At 32.1% G+C, this 27,769-nt stretch overlaps 1 protein-coding gene across 3 annotated transcripts in view; it reads left to right on the forward strand.

Annotated features, from left to right (window-relative positions):
• Nucleotides 1-13,498: 13,498 nt before the first annotated feature.
• The window catches only part of LOC134708512 (bridging integrator 2-like), a 42,697-nt gene continuing 28,426 nt past the window's right edge, over nt 13,499-27,769 (forward strand). For all 3 annotated transcript variants that reach the window (XM_063569123.1, XM_063569125.1, XM_063569124.1), the window contains exons 1-3: nt 13,499-13,620; nt 25,224-25,304; nt 27,195-27,249. In XM_063569123.1, the coding sequence (XP_063425193.1) occupies nt 13,552-13,620; nt 25,224-25,304; nt 27,195-27,249 (205 nt within the window). In that variant the 5' untranslated portion in view covers nt 13,499-13,551. The remainder of the gene's footprint in view (nt 13,621-25,223; nt 25,305-27,194; nt 27,250-27,769) is intronic.

Raw genomic sequence — 27,769 nt, forward strand, 5'->3', positions numbered from 1 at the left:
GCTCTAATGAAACAGTAACCCAATGACATAAAAAAACAAAGGACATCTGATCTGGTCAATGTTAGTTATTCTTCAACAGATCAAACACTATTTCTAGCTCTAATAAAACAGCAACCCACTAACATAAAAAAAAGGACAGCATCTTATTTGGTCAATGTTAGTTATTCTACAACAAACCATACATTATTTCTAGATTATATGAAACAGCAAACCAGTGACATAAAAAAAAACAAAGGACATCTGATCTGGTCAACGTAAGTTCTTCTACAACAGACCAAACACTATTTCTAGTTCTAATAAAACAGCAACCCAATGACATAAAAAACAAAGGACATCTGATCTGGTCAATGTTAGTTCTTCTACAACAGACCAAACATTATTTCTAGTTCTAATAAAACAGCAACCCAATGACATAAAAAACAAAGGACATCTGATCGGGCCAATGTTAGTTCTTCTACAACAGACCAAACATTATTTCTAGTTCTAATAAAACAGCAACCCAATGACATAAAAAACAAAGGACATCTGATCGGGCCAATGTTAGTTCTTCTACAACAGACCAAACATTATTTATAGCTCTAATAAAACAGCAACCCAATGACATAAAAAACCAAAGGACATCTGATCTGGTCAATGTTAGTTCTTCTTCAACAGACCAAACATTATTTCTAGTTCTAATAAAACAGCAACCCAATGACATAAAAAACAAAGGACATCTGATCTGGTCAATGTTAGTTCTTCTACAACAGACCAAACATTATTTCTAGTTCTAATAAAACAGCAACCCAATGACATAAAAAACAAAGGACATCTGATCGGGCCAATGTTAGTTCTTCTACAACAGACCAAACATTATTTATAGCTCTAATTTTACAGCAACCCAATGACATAAAAAACAAAGGACATCTGATCGGGCCAATGTTAGTTCTTCTACAACAGACCATACATTATTTCTAGCTTTAATAAAACAGCAACCCAATGACATAAAGAAACAAAGGACATCTGATCTGGTCAACGTTAGTTATTCTACAACAGACCAAACACTATTGCTACCTCCAATGAAACAGCAACCCAGTGACATGAAAAACAAAGGACATCTGATCTGGCCAAAGTTAGTTCTTCTACAACAGACCAAACACTATTTCTAGCTCTAATGAAACGGCAACTAAGTGACATGAAAAACAAAGGACATCTGATCTGGTCAATGTTAGTTCTTCTACAACAGACCATACATTATTTCTAGCTCTAATAAAACAGCAACCCACTTTCATGAAAAACAGAGGACATCTGGTTTGGTCAACGTTAGTTCTTCTACAACAGATTAAACACTATTGCTAGCTCTAATGAAACAGCAACCAAGTGACATAAAAACAAAGAATGTATGATATGGTCAACGTTAGTTATTCTACAACAGACCATACACTATTTTAAAGCTCTAAAAAAAGAGCAACCAAGTGAAATAAATAACAAAGAATATCTGATCTGGTCAACATTAGTTCTACTACAGACCAAACATTAGTTCGACCTCTAATGGAACAGTAACCCAGTGACAAAAAAACAAAGGACATCTGATCTGGTCAACGATAGTTTATGTACAACAGACCATAAACTATTTTTAGCTCTAATAAAACAGCAACCCAGTGACATAAAAAAAACAAGGAACATCTGATCTGGTCAACGTTAGGTCTTCTACAAAAGACCATACACTATTTCTAGTTGTAATGAAACAGCAAAGCACTAACAAAAAAATGGACATCATCTGATTTGGTCAATGTTAGTTATTCTACAACTGACCATACAGTATTTCTATCACTTATAAAACAGCAACCCAGTGACAAAAAAACCCCATAGGACATCTGATCTGGTCAATGTCAGTTCTTCTTCAACAGACAATAAACTATTTATAGTTCTAATGAAACAGCAACCCATGGACATAAAAAACAAAGGATATCTGATCTGGTCAATGTTAGTTCTTCTACAACAGACCAAACACTATTTCTACCTCTAATGAAACAGCAAACTAGCGACATAAAAAACAAAGGATATCTGATCTGGCCAATGTTAGTTCTTCTACAACAGACCATACACTATTTCTAGTTCTAATGAAACAGCAACCCAGTGACATAAAAAACAAAGGAAATCTGATCTGGTCAACGTTAGTTCTTCTACAACTGACCATACACTATTGCTAGCTCCCATTAAACAGCAACTCAGTGACATAATAAAACAAAGGACATCTGATCTGGTCAACGTTAGTTCTTCTACATCAGACCAAACAGTATTTCTAGCTTTTATGAAACAGCAACCATGTGACATAAAAACAAAGGACATTTGATATGGTCAACGTTAGTTATTCTACAACAGACCATACACTATTTCTAGCTCTAATGAAACAGGAACCCAGTGACATAAAAAACAAAGGAAATCTGATCTGGTCAACGTTAGTTCTTCTACAACTGACCATACACTATTTCTAGCTCTAATGAAACAGAAACCCAGTGACATGAAAAAGAAAGGACATCTGATCTGGTCAACGTTAGTTCTTCTACAACAGACCATACACTATTTCTATCTCTAATGAAACAGAAACCCAGTGACATAAAAATCAAAGGAAATCTGATCTGGTCAACGTTAGTTCTTCTACAACTGACCATACACTATTGCTAGCTCTCATGAAACAGAAACCCAGTGACATGAAAAGGAAAGGACATCTGATCTGGTCAACGTTAGTTCTTCTACAACAGACCATACACTTTATTCTACCTCTAATAAAACAGTAACCCAGTGACATAAAAAACAAAGGACATCTGATCTGGTCAACGTTAGTTCTTCTACAACAGACCATACACTATTTCTAGTTCTAATAAAACAGCAACCAAGTGACATAAAAAACAAAGGACATATGATTTGGTCAAAGTTAGTTCTTCTACAACAGACCATACATTATTTCTAGCTCTAATAAAACAGCAACCCAGTAACATGAAAAACAGAGGACATCTGGTTTGGTCAACGTTAGTTCTTCTACAACAGACCAAACACTATTGCTAGCTCTAATGAAACAGCAACCAAGTGACATAAAAACAAAGAACGTATGATATGGTCAACGTTAGTTATTCTACAACAGACAATACACTATTTTAAAGCTCTAATAAAAGAGCAACCAAGTGAAATAAATAACAAAGAATATCTGATCTGGTCAACATTAGTTCTACTACAGACCAAACATTAGTTCTACCTCTAATGGAACAGTAACCCAGTGACAAAAAAACAAAGGACATCTGATCTGGTCAACGATAGTTTATATACAACAGACCAAACACACTTTCCAGCTCTAATAAAACAGCAACCCAGTGACATAAAAAACAAGGAACATCTAATCTGGTCAACGTTAGGTCTTCTACAAAAGACCATACACTATTTCTAGTTGTAATGAAACAGCAAAGCACTAACAAAAAAATGGACATCATCTGATTTGGTCAATGTTAGTTATTCTACAACTGACCATACAGTATTTCTATCACTTATAAAATAGCAACCCAGTGACGAAAAAACCCCAAAGGACATCTGATCTGGTCAATGTCAGTTCTTCTTAAACAGACAATACACTATTTAATTGTTCAAATGAAACAGCAACCCATGGACATAAAAAAACAAAGGATATCTGATCTGGTCAATGTTAGTTCTTCTACAACAGACCAAACACTATTTCTACCTCTAATGAAACAGCAAACTAGCGACATAAAAAACAAAGGACATCTGATCTGGCCAATGTTAGTTCTTCTACAACAGACCATACACTATTTCTAGTTCTAATGAAACAGCAACCCAGTGACATAAAAAACAAAGGAAATCTGATCTGGTCAACGTTAGTTCTTCTACAACAGACCAAACACTATTTCTAGCTCTCATGAAACAGAAACCCAGTGACATGAAAAAGAAAGGACATCTGATCAGGTCAACGTTAGTTCTTCTACAACAGACCATACACTATTTCTAGCTCTCATGAAACAGAAACCCAGTGACATGAAAAAGAAAGGACATCTGATCTGGTCAACGTTATTTCTTCTACATCAGACCAAACAGTATTTTTAGCTTTTATGAAACAGCAACCATGTGACATAAAAACAAAGGACATTTGATATGGTCAACGTTAGTTATTCTACAACAGACCATACACTATTTCTAGCTCTAATGAAACAGGAACCCAGTGACATAAAAAACAAAGGAAATTTGATCTGGTCAACGTTAGTTCTTCTACAACTGACCATACACTATTGCTAGCTCTCATGAAACAGAAACCCAGTGACAAAAAAACAAAGGACATCTGATCTGGTCAAAAATAGTTTATGTACAACAGACCATACACTATTTCTAGCTCTAATAAAACAGCAACCCAGTGACATAAAAAACAAGGAACATCTGATCTGGTCAACGTTAGGTCTTCTACAAAAGACCATACACTATTTCTAGTTGTAATGACACAGCAAAGCACTAACAAAAAAATGGACATCATCTGATTTGGTCAATGTTAGTTATTCTACAACTGACCATACAGTATTTCTATCACTTATAAAACAGAAACCCAGTGACAAAAAAAACCCAAAGGACATCTGATCTGGTCAATGTCAGTTCTTCTTCAACAGACCATACACTATTTATAGTTCTAATGAAACAGCAACCCATGGACATAAAAAACAAAGGATATCTAATCTGGTCAATGTTAGCTCTTCTACAACAGACCAAACACTTTTTCTACCTCGAATGAAACAGCAAACTAGCGACATAAAAAACAAAGGACATCTGATCGGACCAATGTTAGTTCTTCTACAACAGACCATACACTATTTCTAGCTCTAATGAAACAGCAACCCAGTGACATTAAAAACAAAGGACATCTGATCTGGTCAACGTTAGGTCTTCTATAAAAGACCATACACTATTGCTAGCTCTAATGAAACAGAAACCCAGTAACATAAAAAACAAAGGACATCTGATCTGGTCAACGTTAGTTCTTCTACAACAGACCATACACTATTTCTAGCTCTAATAAAACAGCAACCAAGTGACATAAAAAACAAAGGAAATCTGATCTGGTCAACGTTAGGTCTTCTACAACTGACCATACACTATTGCTAGCTCCCATGAAACAGCAACTCAGTGACATAATAAAACAAAGGACATCTGATCCGGTCAACGTTAGTTCTTCTACAACAGACCAAACACTATTTCTAGCTATAATGAAACAGCAACCATATGACATTAAAACAAAGGACATCTGATCTGGTCAACGTTAGTTCTTCTACATCAGACCAAACAGTATTTCTAGCTTTTATGAAACAGCAACCATGTGGCATAAAAACAAAGGACATTTGATATGGTCAACGTTAGTTATTCTACAACAGACCATACACTATTTCTAGCTCTAATAAAACAGAAACCCAGTGACATAAAACCAAAGGAAATCTGATCTGGTCAACGTTAGTTCTTCTCCAACTGACCATACACTATTGCTAGCTCTCATGAAACAGAAACCCAGTGACATGAAAAAGAAAGGATATCTGATCTGGTCAACGTTAGTTCTTCTCCAACTGACCATATACTATTTCTACCTCTAATGAAACAGCAACCCAGTGACATAAAAACACAAATGACTTTTGATCTGTTCAACGTTAGTTCTTCTACAACAGACCATACACTATGTCTACCTCTAATAAAACAGCAACCCAGTGACATAAGCAACAAAGGACATATGATCTGGTCCACGTTAGTTCTTCTACAACAGACCATATACTATTGCTAGCTCTCATGAAACAGAAACCCAGTGACATGAAAAAGAAGGGATATCTGATCTGGTCAACGTAAGTTCTTCTACAACAAACCATACACTATTTTCTAGCTCTTATGAAACAGCAACCCAGTGACATAAAAAAACAAAGGATATCTGATGTGGTCAACGTTAGTTCTTCTACAACAGACCATATACTATTTCTACCTCTAATAAAACAGCAATCCAGTGACATAAAAACACAAATGACTTTTGATCTGGTCAACGTTAGTTCTTCTACAACATACCATACACTATTTTCTTCCTCTAATGAAACAGTAACCCAGTGAAATAAAAAACAAAGAATATTTGATCTGGTCAACGTTAGTTCTTCTACAACAGACCATACACTATTTTATAGCTCTAATGACAGAGAAACCCAGTGGCATAAAAAAACAAAGGACATCTTTATGGTCAATGTTAGTTCTTCTAAAACAGACCATACACTATTGTATAGCTCTAATGAAACAGCAACACAGAGACATAAAAAGCATAGGATATCTGATCTGGTCAATGTAAGTTCTTCTACAACAGACCATACACTATTTCTAGCTCTAATGAAACAGCAACCAAGTGACATAAAAACCAAAGGGCATCTGATCTGGTCAATGTAAGTTCTTCTACAACAGACCATACACTATTTATAGAAGAGGGACGAAAGATACTAATTTATATACTATTTATAGATACCAATTTATATACTATTTATAGCTTTCACGAAACAGCAACCTAGTGACATAAAAAAAACAAATTACATCTGATATGTTCAACGTTAGTTCTTCTAAAACAGACCATACACTATTTTAAAGCTATAATGAAACAGCAACCCAGTGACATGAAAAACTTAGGATATCTGATCTGGTCAATGTTAGTTCATCTTTTAAAACAGACCATACACTATTTTAAAGCTATAATGAAACAGCAACCAAGTGACATGAAAAACATAGGATATCTGATCTGGTCAACGTTAGGTCTTCTACAACAGACCATACACTATTTTAAAGTTATTATGAAACAGCAACCCAGTGACATGAAAAACATAGGATATCTGATCTGGTCAATGTTAGTTCTTCTAAAACAGACCATACACTATTTTAAAGCTATAATGAAACAGCAACCAAGTGACATGAAAAACATAGGATATCTGATCTGGTCAATGTTAGTTCTTCTAAAACAGACCATACACTATTTTAAAGCTATACTGAAACAGCAACCAAGTGACATGAAAAACATAGGATATCTGATCTGGTCAACGTTAGGTCTTCTACAACAGACCATACACTATTTTAAAGTTATTATGAAACAGCAACCCAGTGACATGAAAAACATAGGATATCTGATCTGGTCAATGTTAGTTCTTCTAAAACAGACCATACACTATTTTAAAGCTATAATGAAACAGCAACCCAGTGACATGAAAAACATAGGATATCTGATCTGGTCAATGTTAGTTCTTCTAAAACAGACCATAAACTATTTTAAAGTTATTATGAAACAGCAACCCAGTGACATGAAAAACATAGGATATCTGATCTGGTCAATGTTAGTTCTTCTAGAACAGACCATACACTATTTTAAAGCTATAATGAAACAGCAACCTAGTGACATGAAAAACATAGGATATCTGATCTGGTCAATGTTACTTCTTTTAAAACAGACCATACACTATTTTAAAGCTATAATGAAACAGCAACCCAGTGACATGAAAAACTTGGGATATCTGATCTGGTCAATGTTAGTTCTTCTAAAACAGACCATACACTATTTTAAAGCTATAATGAAACAGCAACCCAGTGACATGAAAAACATAGGATATCTGATCTGGTCAATGTTAGTTCTTCTAAAACAGACCATACACTATTTTAAAGCTATAATGAAACAGCAACACAGTGACATGAACAACAAAGGACATATGATCTGGTCAATGTTAGTTCGTCTACAACAGACCATACTCTATTGCTAGCTCTCATGAAACAGAAACCCAGTGACTTAAAAAACAAAGGACATCTGATCTGGTCAACGTTAGTTCTTCTTCAACAGACCATGAACTATGTCTAGCTGTTATGAAACAGCAACCCAGTGACATAAAAAAAACAAGGACCTGTTATGGTCTGGTAAACGTTAGGTCTTCTACAACAGACCGTACACTATTTTAAAGCTATAATGAAACAGCAACCCAGTGAAACGAAAAACATAGGATATCTGATCTGGTCAATGTTAGTTCTTCTACAACAGACCATACACTATTTATAGCTTTCACGAAACAGCAACCCAGTGACATAAAAAAACAAATGACATCTGATCTGGTCAACGTTAGTTCTTCTACAACAGACCATACACTATTTATAGCTTTCACGAAACAGCAACCCAGTGACATAAAAAAACAAATGACATCTGATCTGGTCAACGTTAGTTCTTCTACAACAGACCATACACTATTTATAGCTTTCACAAAACAGCAACCCAGTGACATAGAAAAACAAAGGAAATCTGATCTGGTAAACGTTTGTTCTTCTACAACAGACCATACACCATTTAAAGCTCTAATGAAACAGCAACCCAGTGACATAAAGAACAAAGGACATCTGATCTGGTCAACGTTAGTTCTTCTAGAACAGACCATACACTATTTCAAAGCTTTAATGAAACAGCAACCCAGTGACATGAAAAACGTAGGATATCGGATCTGGTCAATTTTAGTTCTTCTAAACAGACAATACACTATTTTAAAGCTATAATGAAACAGCAACCCAGTGACATGAAAAACGCAGGATATCTGATCTGGTTAACGTTAGTTTTTATACAACAGACTATACATTTTTTTTTTCTATAATGAAACAGCAACAGAGTGACATGAAAAACATAGGATGTCTGATCTGGTCAACGTTCGTTCTTCTTCAACAAACCATACAAAATGTCTAGCTCTATTAAAACCGCAACCCAGTGACATAAAAAGGACATCATCTGATTTGGTCAATTTTAGTTCTTCTACAACTGACCATACACTATTTGTAGCTCTAGTGAAACAGCAACCATGTGACATAAAAAAAAAAAGGACATTGATATGGTCAACGTTTTTTCTTCAACAGACCATACACTTTTTCTAGCTCTAATGAAACAGCAAATTTATCGATTTTGGCTTTATTTCAATGTTTCGGGCTCAATTTTCACCTCTAGTAATGCTTATCCAAGACATTCTATGTCCCTTTGTTGTAGCACTAGCCGATAGCTATTTGTTAGGTCAGAATATATAATCCTTAGCCATACATAACTGCCGGGTAATGGTTATGAAAGTGGATCCCCCAAATGCGTGTTTGGTCGAAATTGGCTTCAGTATTTCTATGTTTCGGGGGAAACTTTCGGCCTTTAATAATGCTTTCCCCAGAACTTATGCCTTCTCGTAGTACTATATAAAAGCACTATATTAGAGCAGAGATTATAATCCCTAGCCATACAGAAATGTCGAAGCAATGGGTTTAAACAAGTGGGTGACCTAGTTTCAAATAGAAGTTGTGTTGTAGGTATACTATGAAAAAAAATTACATCAAAATTCTATATTTTTGGTCTTTAATATGAGTTTCGAAAATCACAAATGTGGGTTAAACATGCGTATGAACGAATAACATCCTGGAATTAATTAAAATGTAACGATATCGCCTCGTCTTAATTGTATTAGTGTTGGGGTTGAGACTATAGCGCATGTACAAAAATACAACTCCGTAAAACATATAAAACTGAAGTATATATATAAAACATATAAAACTGAAGTACCCATATATATAAAACATATAAAACTGAAGTACCCATATATATAAAACATTTAAAACTGAAGTACCCATATATATAAAACATATAAAACTGAAGTACCCATATATATATATAAAACATATTAAACTGAAGTACCCATATATATAAAACATATAAAACTGAAGTATCCATATATATAAAACATATAAAACTGAAGTACCCATATATATAAAACATATAAAACTGAAGTACCCATATATATAAAACATATAAAACTGAAGTACCCATATATATAAAACATATAAAACTGAAGTACCCATATAAATAAAACATATAAAACTGAAGTGACCCATATTTATAAAACATATAAAACTAGAGTACCCATATATATAAAACATATAAAACTGAAGTACCCATATATATATAAAACATATTAAACTGAAGAACCCATATATATAAAACATATAAAACTGAAGTATCCATATATATAAAACATATAAAACTGAAGTACCCATATATATAAAACATATAAAACTGAAGTACCCATATATATAAAACATATAAAACTGAAGTACCCATATATATAAGACATATAAAACTGAAGTGACCCATATATATAAAACATATAAAACTAGAGTACCCATATATATAAAACATATACTACTGAAGTATCCATATATATAAAACATATATATCTGAAGTACCCATATATATAAAACATATAACACTGAAGTACCCATATATATAAAACATATAAAACTGAAGTACCCATATATATAAAACATATATATCTAAATATATAAAACTGAAGTACCCATATATATAAAACATATAAAAACTGAAGTACCCATATATATAAAACATATAAAACTTAAGTACCCATATATATAAAACATATAAAACTGAAGTACCCATATATATAAAACATATAAAACTGAAGTACCCATATATATAAAACATATAAAACTGAAGTACCCATATATATAAAACATATAAAACTGAAGTACCCATATATATAAAACATATAAAACTGAAGTACCCATATATTTAAAACATATAAAACTGAAGTACCCATATATATAAAACATATAAAACTAAAGTACCCATATATTTAAAACATATAAAACTGAAGTACCCATATATATAAAACATATAAAACTAAAGTACCCATATATATAAAACATATAAAACTGAAGTACCCATATATATAAAACATATAAAACTGAAGTACCATAAAACATATAAAACTGAAGTACCATAAAACATATAAAACTGAAGTACCCATATATATAAAACATATAAAACTGAAGTACCCATATATATAAAACATATAAAACTGAAGTACCCATATATATAAAACATATATATCTAAATATATAACAGATAATACTGTGTTGGGATGGTCATCATGATATTATTTGTAAAAGATAATTACAAAACCGTAAATATGAGTTAGAAATTTGCAAACTAAATTTTGAATTTTGTTAATTGGATACAAAAATCTTTAATTTTCTAAATGAATCTAGTTTCTGTACAAAAAAAGCTGAAGGACGCCTCCGGGTACGGGAATTTCTCGCTACATTGAAGACCTGTTGGTGAGCTGCTGCTGTTGTTTTTTTCTATGGTCGGGTTGTTGTCTCTTTGACATTTTCCAAACTGAACACAATTGCAGAATGACAACTTGCAGGATAGATTTTAAAAAGAGAATTGCAGGAAGAGAATTGATGAATAGCTTGACACTAGCGTCCTTAAGCTTTTATTTGATACCAAAATTACTCAAATATTTGACTTATTGACAAAGTTACAGCTATGCGTAGGAACCATTTTGTTCATCAAGTGTACTATTTTCTGCATGTTCTTTTTGTCAGTGTCGATCCAAACTTGTGTTTCTATACAACAAGAAAATCACCATATTTAACGAATTAAACGAATCCGAATTCATGTTCAGAGAAGAAAAAAATAAATGCATAATGGCCAACATTTTAGGACTTATATATGACTGCACCTTTCTTCTCCACACACACACACACACACACACACACACACACTGTTTGACTTGGCATCTGTCCAAAGTCAGGAGCTTCTAGTCTTTCAGGGTTAATCTTGCATGTATGATTTTTAATTTCAGTTTCTTTTATAATTTCGGAGTTGAGTATGACGGCTATTAACACTGAACTAGTATACATTTTGGTTTAGGGGTCGGCCGCAAAGCACGCATCCGGGTGCGGGATTTTCTCGCTGCATTGAAGATCCATTGATGGCCATCAGCTATAGCTGAACAACATTATCTGCTCTATGGTCGGGTTATTGTCGCTTTGACACATTCCCCATTTGCATTCTCAATTTCGTTTATGTTCCTTTACCCAGACATGAAACAAACAAATATACTTCCTAAGAGAAGACAATCACGGTTAAAACATGTCTTTCTTTATTTGATATTATAGGATATCTGCATTAAAACAGCTAGAAAACGTATCCAAGAGATAATAGACCAATCAAAGACCAATGCATTATGCCAATTGATTTTTAACACCGCTGAAATATCCAGCTCTCCGGCAGGGCGGGCAGTTGTTCCTTAAATCAATAATGCAAATCCACACGATTTCGTTCTTTAAATTCGGAACATCTTTGGATATATATAAAAACCATAATACGATTTTGCAAAGGGAATGTCACATCTAAAAACAGACAATTGAAAATAAAAACGAAAATACATCTCTTGAAGTTGTATTGCAAATTTTGTTATATTAAGCTTCCCATCAGAGATATAGAAAAGATACAAGAATGGTTAATGTTCAAAGTCAGTAATTGCTTTATTAAACGTAAGTTTAACGAGGAGGGGCAATAGGGGGTCCTTTAACATGTTAACAACACCTCGATTTTGACAAAATCAGTTGCCAAAAAAAATGCAAAAATGCTGATAACAGTTAACAAAGTGGGTTGAAAACAGATAACAGTTTAAATTGATCTTAGATAACAGTAGACAACACATTAAAAAGAGCCATAACAGGTCAAAGTAACATAAAAAGGTACCCCCCCCCTTTAACAGCATATTAATCTCTTTCAGTACACATACTAAAATCAGAGGCGGATTTAGGGGGGCGGGGGGCCGGACCCCCCTTTTTGGGAAAAAAATTGGTTGCTTATATAGGGAATCACTGAAGCGTGACTGAAGTGTGCCCCCTCTTAGGTCAGTCAGTGGGCCCCCACTTATGAAAATTCCTGGATCCGCCACTGAAAATCGTCGTTGATATGAGAGGTAAAATATAAGCCAAATCTAATATCAAATTACAAGAAAGGGCTGTGTCCAAAGTCAGTAATTGCTTGTAACCTCTCAGTTTCACTAAACATACTAAAGTCTGCATTATGATGAGAGCTAAAATATCATGAAGCCAAATATCTTAATTTAAGACTTATATTTTTTTGTATCAGATGTTATTTTGGTGGGTCACTCTTGACTGATTTTAGAAATGGTCTGCAATGATAAGCTGGTTCTCGACTGATTTCTACACTTTGTTTATAGACAGCCGGATAATACAAGCGGATTTCCAGATTACTACAAGGAGTGTAGTCCGCGATTACTCTGACGTCCGACGGCTGTTTTGCCAGACAAGCTGGGTCTCACGGCCCCTTCTTGTCTGGCAAAACAGCCGTCGGACTTCAGAGTAATCTCGGACTACAATGAGTGGTGCGGCGTTGGTCCCCATTGTAATACCGATAACCTGCTTGGCCATATATGGAACCTCCATAGCGAATAAAATGTATCAAGTAAAACGTCAAGTGCAGTTATCATAATAATGCAGCAACATGACATATTTCTTCTGTTTGTAATTACAAAAAGATGTCCTAACGAGAATAAATATTGTAAATACAGGAGAGATCAGGAGAAAACATCCAATCAATGAAACGGACTATAGATCCGGACATCAATTTATTAACCAATCAGAAAAGTTGTCACATAAACATCTCGATAGCCGATCATGGCAGACCATAATAAAGGAGGATTTATGCAAAAAGCACAAAAAAAATTAACGCGCACAAAAACAAAGGTAAGAAAAAATATTCTATTTGCACAAAAACATTCAACAATATTATTTTCTATTTTACAAGTCGAGAAAAGTTATGACATGACGTAAAGGACACAGAAAACACATCTTCTTTAAACAGGTGTCTGCTAACTTTTGATTGTCCCGTTGTTCATGAATGCGTGAAAATTGTGTCAACTTCCTAAAGTATTTACTTATTGTATTTATTCACAGATTTTAAATATTTATCTATTCAGTGTATCAAAATTCCATATGTTCATTGTACACAAGATAATTTTAAGTGTACTTTTTTTTTAAAATATATCTATTTTACTGTTGACACACGCGGAAGTCAGATCCGTGTTGTTGGCATCGTTTATCAAAATACTACAATATATTGAATTATTGATAAACTTTGACAGCTTCATATTAAGATTGCTCTTGGGTATTGTAGTTTCTTACATATCTGTATGACAGTTAAATCACCCAAGATGTTTATAGAAGATATTACACCTTTGTGAAGAGAGAAGTTGTAATCTTCTTATAAATAAATCACTCTGGGCTCATAATTGTTGGAAGAAAATCTATTTGATTTCAGTCATATCGACATCATATATATTTGTAATCTAGGAACTGAAGCAGGGACTGCTCTGAATCAATCCATTCAGTGGTCTTTTTGTCTTTTAATTAAATCACAGTGTATACTCAGTGTATACTTTGGTGTATACTGTACATTGTGTCTACATGTGTAATTGACAAGGACATGATTATCTTTAAATTTATGTTCAAGATAATTGCACCTAATACATGTATATGCAATTTGAATCATTTTCTATAAATTCGTTGACACATACATCTCTGAATTTCTTATTTTTCATTTGATAAATAATATGAATATTGTCAAAGAATTTAAAGAAAAAAAAAAGAATTTATAGAAAAAGATTGAAATTGCATATTAGATTTAATATTATTAAACCATAAAGATTTGAAGAAAGTAGAAGATTTTTCAGTTTATAATGCAGTCTTGAAATGTACAAGTAAATTATGATTTTATACACCAACAGAGACATCAAATGGTATTATATGCCTCTACCACCAGCTATTTAGTATTGAATTTACAACAGTGTTTACAGTTTTTAATAATAATTTTATTCATGACTACATTTGAAATTGATAAGCATACTAATTAGTTATATTTGTAATGTTCAAAAATACTGAAAATAGACATAGAAAAAGTCACATCATTTAGGATGAAATATGTAACCTGTCATATTCCAGGTTGGCATATATTATAAATATATCTTGACACAAAAAAAGTAAGGTGTGGAAGTGTTCTGTCCACCAGAACATAACATATCATTTAAATAACTATCATAAAGGCACCAATAAATAAAACATATTAGAGAGGGAGTGTATTAATTGGTCAATGTTCGGTCATCAGACAATTCTGACACATTAGAAATACTGTAGTTGATATTGATTGACAGTGACACTATATTCCTTGTAAATTTAAACATCTATACATGTATATATTCAGGTCATTTGAAAAGTAATATTTTTAGATCATACATCCTTAGTTAAAGAATAGACATTTCAATAACAATTTAATTTTAAAGCAAACTGAGAAGTTATATTTGTAATGTATTGATCAATACTTATTTATCAACTAAGCCTAAGTTCAGCTTTGCCTGTCTGACTCAGCCTCATGATCACAGTTGCTAACTCCAAGTCTCAATTTTTTACTACATTGTAATATTAATTAAAGTAAAAATATTTTATTTTTATGCCCCACCTACAATAGTAGAGGGGCATTATGTTTTCTGGTCTGTGCGTCCGTTCATTCGTCTGTCCGTTTGTTCGTCCGTCTGTCCGGCTCCAGGTTAAAGTTTTTGGTCAAGGTAGTTTTTGATGAAGTTGAAGTCCAATCGACTTCAAACTTAGTACACATGTTCCCTATGATACGATCTTTCTAATTTTAATGCAGAATCAGAGTTTTTACCTTAATTTCACAGTCCACTGAACATGGAAAATGATAGTGCAAGTGGGGCATTCGTGTACTGAGGATACATTCTTGTTGTAAGAAAAACTATACACTTTTTTTTAGTAGTACATTGTGAATCTTAAAAGTTTTTAATAGCACTAGTCTTGATCTTGAAATTAATGTAAAATTTGTTCAACATTAACATTAATATTCAAGGCATGTCATGCATGTGTGTGACAGTGTTTTTATTGAACTACACAGTTTCAAGTCATAGAGTACTTATCCTTAAGGACTACCTAGAAGTTTATGTCAATGTTACAGTAAAAGATTTATATACAGATGATAAATCTAATTTGTTTATATGTTATCTAGAACATGTGTGAAATATTTACCTCCCTTGGTTTTATTCAATAATTTGTACACAATTTGGTTTTGAAATTGAATAGTTAGGTCTAAAGGAAATATTTACATATAAATAATAAAAGAAGGACAAACAAACAAATAAAAAAAGAAAAACAAATGATAGAACTGTCATCATTAATGATAGGTAGACATATTTGTGTTAAGTCTAATATGGTAGCTACGTGTAGGTGTAGCTTGTTTTGTGAATGACTAGAGGCAATAGACCGTTGATGAATGACTTGTAGTACTTTAAGGTGTAAAACTGCATAAAAATACAATATTATGCCTTCTAGGTGTAAATTATATTTAATTACACAGGAGAAAATCTTTTGTATTCTAAATTTGATGATCTAGAAGTTGAAAATTTTGATAAATGAATGATCATAAAAAAAAAGTATTTTGGTAATAAAAAATCATATTTCATTTAGTATAAAAATTTGGTTGCAAATAATACAACTATCCATCACAGACCAAATCATGAAATGATTGATTGTAAACAACTATACAATGTTGGTCACCATGCATGCCATTTTGCCCATAAAGTCTTCACCAATGAGCAAAACAATATGTATAATTAACTAAAAACATGATAAAAGGCTCTGATATTCAAGACAAAAAACAATGTATTTAAGACAATTCAAACTAGAAAACCAATGAAGAACAGTAAGCAACAAAAACACTACCAAATAAAACAAGAATCAATGACATCCACTGAATTAATGGCTCGTCACTTGGGGCAGACTTTTTCTATGCCCAACCTACGATGGTAGAGGGGCTTTATTTTTCTGGTCTGTGTTTCTGTTTGTTCGTTTGTTTGTTTGTCCTTCCGTCTGTCCTGCTTCAGGTTCAAGTTTTTCTATCTAGGTAGTTTTTTGATGAAGATGAAGTCCAATCAACTTGAAACTTAGTACACATGTTTCCTATGATATGATCTTTCTAATTTTAATGCCAAATTGTAGAATATACCCCAATTTCACGGTCCACTGAACATAGAAAATGATAGTGTAAGAGGGGCATCGATATCTGTGTACTATGGACACATTCTTGTTCACATTTATTATACCTTACACTGTCTTATCATATAGGGCTTTTAACTTATTTACATCCATCCAATATATTTTTCTTTATTAGACTTCAATATGTAAACATGATAAAAAAATCTGACAATTTGATAAAAATTTCCCTAGGTTTTAAAAAACTATTTACAAAGTTCATATTTAACAGTTAATATTTTATCCTCTGCAATGTTCAAGTATGATAAAATGCACCAAAGTTACATCTGCTGGTCATTGCCATATGGTTTAAGTAGCCTGTATAAGTTCATTGAAAAGGAAAATAAAAATCCCTACATATATAATGAACCTGCACACTTTATTTGTCTAATAGACATATTTGTGTAATTTATATATAGAAGCAGGTAAAAAGTTTATCTGAATATCAAATATGGATAGTAAAGTCAATAAGACAGTGTTTAATGATTGATAAATCGTATCAACTTCTAAATTCTTTCAAAAACAAGATAATTTGAATGCTGAAATTTAACAAGATATCTCCCCACTCTATTTCAGACTAGTCACAACAGTACAATTGGACTTTATTTAAAAATGAAAGTTGAGAAATACAGTAATATATTGGTGTACATGTACATGTATACGTACCATATACATTGTAGCACATTCAATTTAAACAATTGCATTGTAAATTGAAAGTTTGAAAGCTACAAACAACAAAAATCCTCTTGTAATAATAGAAACATTTAGGAAAATTCCAATTTGCATAAAATGAAACCAGTGCAAACTTGTGTTATGCAGTGTCTGAGATATTTTTTTATTGTGTATTATAAGCAGACTATCAGTTTTTAGTGTACTGGACCAAATTTTTTTAAATTTAAAAAAAAAAATGTCTTGCCAGGTATCCAGAAGTTAGTCAAATGCACCTAGTCCACTATGATTTAGATTATAGTCATCAGTGCATGATTGCAACACTGCAGAAAATGCATGTAACGTAAAAAATTGCTTTAGGGTAAACACTATTGATAAATAATGGTTAATAATTTTCACCTATCCTGTGCACTATTATATACAATGACATGCTATTAAATCAATGGTAGCATGTTACATGACATTAACGGAAGGTGGTAACTCTTGTGATCAGTGTTTTTTTGGGAAAAACATATTGAAATAAGCTCTTGATGGTACATTTTATACCTCCTGAGGAGATTCCTCAATACTTTTTGTCGAGCCTTCGACTTTAGTCGAAAAAAGCGAGACTAAGCGATCCTACTTTCCGTCGGCGTCGTCGTCGGTGGCGTCCACAAATATTCACTCTGTGGTTAAAGTTTTTGAAATTTTAATAACTTTCTTAAACTATACTGGATTTCTACCAAACTTGGACAGAAGCTTGTTTATGATCATAAGATAGTATCCAGAAGTAAATTTTGTAAAAATAAAATTCCATTTTTTCCGTATTTTACTAATAAATGGACTTAGTTTTTCTGCGGGGAAACATTACATTCACTCTGTGGTTAAAGTTTTTAGAATTTTAATAACTTTCTTAAACTATCCTTGGTTTGAACCAAATTTTGACAGAAGCTTGTTTATGATCATAAGATAGTATCCAGAAGTAAATTTTGTAAAAAAATAAATCCATTTTTTCCGTATTTTACTTTTAAATGGACTTAGTTTTTCTGCGGGGAAACATTACATTCACTCTGTGGTTAAAGTTTTTAAAATTTTAATAACTTTCTTAAACTATCCTGGGTTTGTACCAAACTTGGACAGAAGCTTATTTATGACCATAAGATAGTATCCAGAAGTAAATATTTTAAAAAGATAACTCCATTTTTTCTGTATTTTACTTTTAAATGGACTTAGATTTTCTTCCAGTTAACATTATATACAGTCGGCAGTTTAAGTTTTCAAAACATTTATTAGATTCATTAACTATCCTAGATTTTTACCAAACATGGACAGAAGCTTCTTACAATCAAAAGATAGTATCAAGAGGAATTTTTTTATTGATTTTTTTCCTCATTTTTTGTTGAGCCTGCGATTTACAGCAAAAGTAGACGAGACACTGGGTTCCGCTGAACCCTTACAATTTATTTTTCCATCTACCCATCAGTTGAATATAAATAGCTATCCTGTAAAATTATGAAAGCAATGTTCATAAAATGCTAATCATGTTAATGATTGCCAATGAGACAACTACCATACCCATCACAGTGACCAAATGTCCTGGATGTATAACGCCAAATTAGATCACTGTTTGGTGGTCAAAATGAGAAAAACCCACACTGGATATAGTAAAGTATTAAAGACCTAACAGTCATGACAGTTCAAATTCACATTTTTTCACTTTTTTTCGAATGCAACACTGTCATGCATTAAAAATAGATTTGAAGTAGTTAACAGAAATTCAAAAATGATAGTGAATGAAGTGAAAATAAATATAACAGAAAAAGGTTAAGCACATAATACATGTTAAAAAAAAGATACACTCTCAGTTCTTATGAGCTGTTTCTATATTTAATGTGATCATAACATTCCTGTCTTGTTGGCGACAAGACAAATTCTGTGTAGTACAAAAATGTACATCTATGGTACTTATGTCCCTTAATGTAAAACATATAACTCAACTAAAACTTGCAAGGCTAAGAGTACAGTTTTACACATCCTGTAAATTTAGATCAAGCCTTTTTCCATTGATAACAATGTTAAAAAAAATAGTTACATATACTGCAAATATGAAATTATATATAATATACATGTTTTGGTTGTTAACTGCAACATTATTACATTTATCATATATAGATAAAAAAAAATAAAAAAATTAAGTCAATCGTTACCATTAATCCCATATTTTTATTTAATGAAACTATTTAAAATGTTCACAATTAATTATTTTAACATTTTTTTGCCTCTGCTTGAAATAATGATATGACCTCATCCTTAATGAGTATCCTGTATGTTTAAAATTACTGTTAATTGGAATAGAACTTATTCAAATCACAACCAAGGGGGTACAGGTGAACCAAGAGTTTAGATATTCAATGAAAAACAAATTTCTAATACTCTTGAGTTCTATGCAGACTTTGGCAAAACCACCAAATCAAATATCTAAAAAATACAATTTTACCATATCATAATGTCAGTCATTGCATTTACTTATATTTTTAGTAAATACATTATACATTGTACATATCATATGCATATATATAGTATACATGATATAACAAAGGAAGTTGATACTTTAGTCATTTCTTAAAAGTAAAAAAAAAAAGATAGTTAAAGATTATAATACTTCCTTAATATTGTACATTTATATTGTAACAATGTCAACACTATAGTGTCTTAGTGAGTAAAACAATGCATAATTGATTTTTGTTTAAAAACTAAACTTTATAAGGAAATGAAAGCTTGTTCTTATGACAACTTGTAAACAAATCTTGAGTTAATGTATTACTGTAAAATCAATGATTGTTTAAATTTAGAAAAAAATGTAAGACTTGATGAAAATTTTGATGCTGAGAGCTGTAGTTTATTCCTTCAATTTTGATATTGTAAATGTTGTAACTCCTTTGCGAGCCAAGGGTTACGACCAATTCCTCTCCTCTTAAGATTACTTGATTAAGCATGCTACCTTGGCTAGCAAAGATGTAGGTTATTGTGATCTCCTTATTAATTTTGGGGTTCCAATATTTGTTGATGTAGTGGCTATTGGTAAACAATATATATATCCCTAAAGATTCAAGATTTCCTTAATTCATGAAATTAGTACGTAGGAAAATAAATCACTCCAAAGTTGTAATGTCCAGTCAGTACATGTTCTTACGTAATTTGTGATTATAACTTGCATTAAGTTATTAATTTATATGCTGATATGCCGATAATTATACATGTATACAACTGATAAGAAATACGAAGTCATATGAAATAAAACTCTTCCAAATTTTGTGCGTCAAAAGTGCTTTTCCAAATTTTCTTTCATCCATGAGGAACACTCAACATTGAAAAGTAGGGATTGGTAAATGTTAACACTTTAGGAGCTATAAATAGTATATGACTAAAATCATATATTATATATAAACGTATCAAAACAGAATATCTTAATTCATCTTCAGCCATCTTTGCATTAGAGAATTTGAATTTTAGTTCATAGTAATTTATTAATTTATGGACATGGAATTCTACACTTAGTGACTATAGACACAGTGTCATTGCAGTCAAATAACTAATTTCTGTTGGTTAATGATTAAGAAACATTTATTTTACACTATGTTGACTTCTGTGCAGCTTCAGTTGCAACCTCTTCTCTGAAAATAGATCAAAAAAGTTTAGTCATTAGTTTTTCTCTTGTTCATTTCTATTTAGAAGTTGAATTCAATACTAGTTTTTATCAAGCTTTTTTTATCAAGCTCAAATGTAAGTTTTTGCAATATGAACTGCCATTACAAATTTACATATCTACAGTATATACCATATATACCTGTAGATATAACAGGAATAGACTATAAAAGTAATATAGTTTGTGAAAGATGATAGCCAGGTAAATTTCACACTTTGAAAATCAGAAATTTAACCATGTAATTGTCTGAACAATTTAAAAAGGGGATAATAAAGAAAAGCCATTAACTTCTGATTCATTTGATAAAGTGGACTACCCTGGAAGCATATGGTCTTTAAAGGGTAATACAGGTGAATAGGTTCACCTTAAAGTACCGGAACTGATGCCATTCATTCCATGCTATTAAAAAATTCCATATTCTATATATTGAAGAAAATGGCAAATGTACACGGTTTTGTTATTGATTTGAGGTAACTGTCTACTGGTACTAAGTACTTATAATTTAATTGATTTGTCCTTCCGTAAGCTTAAGTCAATTCTTTAACTTTAACACTGGACTGTTTGGTCATAAGCTGTCTTTTTTTTCAATGACCAAAAAATTCAAATCGTCCTTAAACTTAAATCACAAATACCAATGTGGGAATGCAAGCTATAAACGCTTTTGCATGCCTGGAATAATTTTACAATTTGTAATACATGTACATTTGAGGTTAATTTGTAGTAGCTGTATGAAGAGTTTTTATGTTTTTTTTTGGTTGAACTTCAAATATAAAAAAGAAGATGGTATGATTGCCAATGAGACAACTGTCCACAAGAGACCAAAATGACACAAACATTAACAACTATAGGTCACCATAGAGCCTTTAACAATGAGCAAAGCCCACTGCATAGTCAGCTATAAAAGGCCCTGATAAGACAATGTTAATGTCACTGACTTTACCACTGACAAACCATCATTTACATCAAGTACTGTAGACATGCATGTATTCATGGAACTTTACTTTCTGTGCAATCTATTGCATCATCATGATTTATGGTTAAAACTGAAATTTTTAATTGGTAGAGTCTTAGGGTTAACTTAAGTAGATTTATCAAAACTGGTACATGTATTTGGACTTAGAACTTAAGATTTGGGGTTAACATGTTATTTATGAATCATCAGCATTAACCCAACCACCAAACAACACCTAAATCTTAGCAAAAGAGTCTGTGCTATGTATGAAAATCAAGTATGTTTTATAAGAAAAGCTTAAATTACAATGTCAATTTCACCAAGAGTAAACAATATGCTACCCTAAACACACTTAAGTGTTCATTAAATTTTGTTTTAATTGTTAAGGTTGTTAGGATGTATATCAAAACTTGAAGAAATAAAATAAAGTATAATTTATTATTATATATTTATACCTCAATTTGGCGGTTTGTGACCTTGATTTGAAATGTCAATGAAGGGCATCAGATTAATGTGATTGGCTGGAGGAAATTTAGTTACTCTTTATAAGAATATACATCTTAATATCAGATTTTATGATAATTTTCTTTGATTTTTCTTGTACTTTAGGCAGATGTACAATTTCTGTTGGGCCATAATAGAAATCTTAATAAAAGTATCTAAGCATAAACATTTTTGTTTTGCAAACTTAACTCACTGTATCAGTCTCAAAGTAAAATATTATGTAAAAGAAAAACTTTCTACCTTAGCCTGGCTTCTTTTTTAATCACTAAAACGCTGTGCAATTATAATTGCTTGATTTTTGTTCTTTAATAGTTCATCAACTCACTTTTCAACATTTAATCCTCTTTCAAGTAAAACCATTGCAGCAGTAATAAATGATAGGTCTCACCAAAGGAAAAATCAATTGATTATGTAGATGATAAAAATCACCATGTCAATTACTTATTTTATGGCAATTATTTATGATAATTTAAAACTTTTGTTTTGTTTGAGATTACACCATATATGCGATTGGCAAGTATTTTCAACAATAACACCCACTGTGACAAAATCTAAAATTGAAGATATATTATATTCTGCCCATCTTCGATAGCCATGGGTTACAATCCACTCCCGCTCTCTCTTCAAGGTTACGATCCACTCCCGCTCTCTTCGTAACCCTTGGCTAGCAAAGATGTATTCTGCTATGAATTTGTCCATTCTTACACACAAAGAAAAATGTACAAAACATAATGTAAGTTTTACCAATGAACAAGTTTATGAAATATTTCAGTGCAAAATTTATTGTGACATTGTCATTTTCTGTTTGTTATATACTATTTTACTTCCAGGATGAAACCAATATGAACTGAAACATGACTTCATAATACTTATTACTAGTAGCGTTACAATGTAAAGAATGCAAAATGTTTCTAGATCAAAACTGTTTCTCCATGCTTGATGAATCTGATGTGTAACCAAAGATCTTTTTCAGAAACCCAGGATTTTTATCTTTATTACTTTTATCTTCATAGGCCGATCCAGGGGGGGGGGGGGGGGGGGGGTGTCAGTCGTCAGTCAGCAGCCCCCCCCTCCTTAGGAAAAGTTCTGGATCCACCACTGATCTTATTTTACCTTTGGGATCCCATAGATTTAATCTAAACTAACCCTAGCCGTCAACTTTAATCTAAAATAAGCCCACAGATAGACCAAAAACAAACCTTTACCAAATCCTTCACCATAAATGAACCCTCAACCTAAAGAACACAAGGTTCCCAAATTAAGTAAAAGAATGTCAGGAAAAGAAACAAACTGACAGAACTGTAAATATGAATAAACAAATATAAATAAGAAAGTGTGGTATGATTGGCAATGAGACAACTATCCAACATAGAACATAGAGCACGGAAAAAAATAGGTCACTACATTTTTGTTTTTAATTAAAGTTTCTCATCATGACTATTAATTAGCATTGTCTTGCCATCTATCATTAGCATATGTAAATAGATTGTACTTCAAATGAAGTTAGCACAGTTAATGAATGTTTAATTAAGTCAAAGGTGACAAGTAATAGAAAAGATCAAAGGTGATCTTGTTACCTTTATACACCTTTATATACTATTACTCTGACAGGGACATGACCATTATCATCCCCTACAACATCAACATTATGTCTTTTATGTTTGTATACCTGTGTTTTACCTGTCAATTAGATGACCTTTAACTTGTTACACCTGTAAGCTTAGCCACAAATATGTAATACAACTTTACCAAATCACTGATGTTCAAACATTAGGAGTGATAGATGACTGATTTCTAATTGTATAGATTGATATTACCTAATACCAAGTAATGATGTATAATGATTACTTACATTAAAACCTCAAATCTATAGTGCAACCTAAAATTAATACAGTATAGAATGATACCTTTATTGTTACAAGTCCTGTAGATAATATATACAAGCCTGTGCTGACATAAGATATCATTGTCAATTTGATGTGTTATAAATGTGTAAATTTGTCTAAACATGATCTTTTGGGTACTGATCATGAGTGCAGCTGGGCTTTCAAAAATTTTATACCCCATTCTTAATTTCATATATTGAAGTCTTTTGAAAATCTTGACCCATTAATATTCATGGTAAAATATACATATTGTTTGAAAACTATTTCATGTGAAAGGATAAAATAGTAATATACCATGTATACAGATATCTGATTGAAAGACAAATTACTGACCTATTGATATACATTATATTTGACATATAAAAAAGGGATCAATATCAAAAGGGACAACCCTACCCCCATGCTTTAATTTGTAATGAGTTGTAATGAATCTTAGATCTATATTTCACATGCAGTGATTATTGTCTATCAAATGACCAATTCATAAAACTAATATATACATAGGTTCCTACTTCAGGTTAAACAAAATACTTGAGATTTTTATTTATTGTTTCAGGTTTTACAGAATTTAGGTAAAGCAGAAAAGACTGCAGATGACAAATTTGATGAACATGTACATAACCTTGAAAGGCAACAGGTTAGCTCATATCTATTTATAGTACCAGAGGGCAGACATCCACTTCACCTAAATGTTATATTGCCATTCTTAAACAAATAGGACACATTATTTTGATATCATAATAAAACAACAGTAAACTAGCTTATAAAGTTGATATTGTGCTGTTGGGTAATAGTGGGTGGATGCTGAAAGGTATTCACAGTTGTCTATTACTAGATAAGTAAGTAAAACAATAATAAAGACACCAACAAATACAAAAAGATGATAAAACAACAAATACAAAACAATTCTTCCATTGCTTCTAAATGCACATACTTACTAAGGACACAGCGATCCCAATGAAACTGGCACAGGTGAAAAAACAAATATTTTTATATTTGATTTGACACCATGGTCTCTGTTATTGTCAGGCTCAGTTTAATCTTCTTAAAATGTCATAATAAGTTGCACTTCTGTAAATATAGAGATTGCAATTTTCTATAAGAACTCTGAAGGCTATAACTGTGCCACATTTACTATGAAGTTTTGTATAAAATGTATCCTAGAATGGAAAGTTTATAAGCACTACTATTGTGTTTGAAGGTCAAAACAGGGCTGCACTGCATATTTTCAACATTTATATGCCTTGAACTTCCAAGAGTTTAAACTTATACTAAAATGGTGATCTACCTTTCTCTTCACTTTAAGTTTTCCTCAGAATTTAATTTAGCCTCTATCTGGGTATAGATGCCCATTAGTTTCTCCATAGGCGGTAATGGTAACGTTTTCTTCTGTTGCTCAGTCCATATCGTTAACTTGGAAATGTGTGATGGCTTGTTTCGAAGCTGAGACATTTTGACATATGTCGTTAAATTTTTCGGGTGCGAAGTGAGATTACTTTTTCCGTAAATTAGCAAACCCCGAGTATTCTTTTGTGATGCAGCTCCTCATGGTAAATAATCCCATTTTTAACACAATAAGTTCTTTGAAAATTTAATACTTTGAACACATTTAATAGCTTCATAGATTTTACAGATTTATTCTGTGTTCCCCAGACCCCTACTTTCTAAATTAACTCAAATGGTTAAGCTCAGTCACTTTTTTATCATAGAAAAGTGTCAAATATCACTACACAGAGAATTTTTGTTTACACATGGCTTTTGAGTTCCTCATTTCAAGACGCATTAGGGATGTTGTCCCAACTATTTATATTTGGGTTCTCCTAAGAATTGAATTCTTCTGCTATTCATGTGTATTTTATATATTGGTAACATTCCCAAGTTATGTCTCTTAACTCCCTATATGAAACAAAAGGATCATATTTGGGAACCTGAATAGGCAAACAAAATAAAATATCTATGAATGTTACATATCTCCCCAAAAGAGCTGTGGATTGTGAACTCATTCTATTTACAAAGTGTAACATAATAGCAAGCATATTTTGGAGTGTTCAAAGAGATACAAAATATAACATAACATATTTTATGTATTTGTATGGCATGTTGATTGGTTATACATGTATGTAAATAGTTAATTCTATAAAACAGAGTTGCCATATTGTAAATATAGCCATTTTTGTTAGTGTACAATTAAGTTCTAGATAAACCTCCAGAAACACAGGTGTTCAACACTTGGCTTGCCATACACATTTGGATGTTATTTTTATAGTATTACCCTTCATTATATTAATACTTTTTTGATATCTTATATGTGTTTTTTAGCAGAGTGTCTAGGTTCATTGGTAATATTGTATGTCCAACAAATAAATGCAAGTCATTTGATAATAAGTAACAAAAGTAAAACTAATCAAAGAAACAAATGAATTCAGGTTGGAATAAGCATGCACATGTGATAAACACAACCGATACCAGGCTAAGATGGAAACATTTTGTTATATTCATTATGGTTTTTTTTTTATCTATTTCACAGGAAGTTGCCCACAGATTCCAGAAGGAACTCAGGAACTTTATTAGTTGTGCCAAAGGTAAAATTAGTCTTGAAGTCAAAACTTTGACCATTTCAGTACAAAACTCTGGTGTATAGGGTCAATCTGTTAAAAACATCACTTATGCTCAAGTATTGTAGACTTGAGAGTTGTATTCCCACACTCTTGCTATCACATTTACTTTCCCCATTTTGAAAATATAAACAATAAACACATACCCTCCCTAAAAAACTTAAACAATCTTTTTTTGTCACAAAGTGTTTGCAAGAAAGGCTGAAAATTCCTTTCATAACATATGTTTCCTACTTCTTGGTTTTATTCAGTTGGATTTAAGTTAGCATATGTTGTCTTTTGAATAAACACTGCTTAAACATGGGAAGTATTAGTTTTCATTGTATCTAAGATGTATTGATCCAGAGAGTGTGGGTCATTACAATCCATCTCATTAGTAACTAATGATTCCTTGGTTTTAGATAATTAATTGTATCTTGTTAATCTTTAAACAGGTAAAACAGGTGTTGGCATCAAAAGGATAACTTCTGGGTTTTTTCCCACAATT

The sequence above is a fragment of the Mytilus trossulus genome, chromosome 2 (assembly GCF_036588685.1).
Source record: "Mytilus trossulus isolate FHL-02 chromosome 2, PNRI_Mtr1.1.1.hap1, whole genome shotgun sequence".
Taxonomy (NCBI): Eukaryota; Metazoa; Mollusca; class Bivalvia; order Mytilida; family Mytilidae; genus Mytilus; species Mytilus trossulus.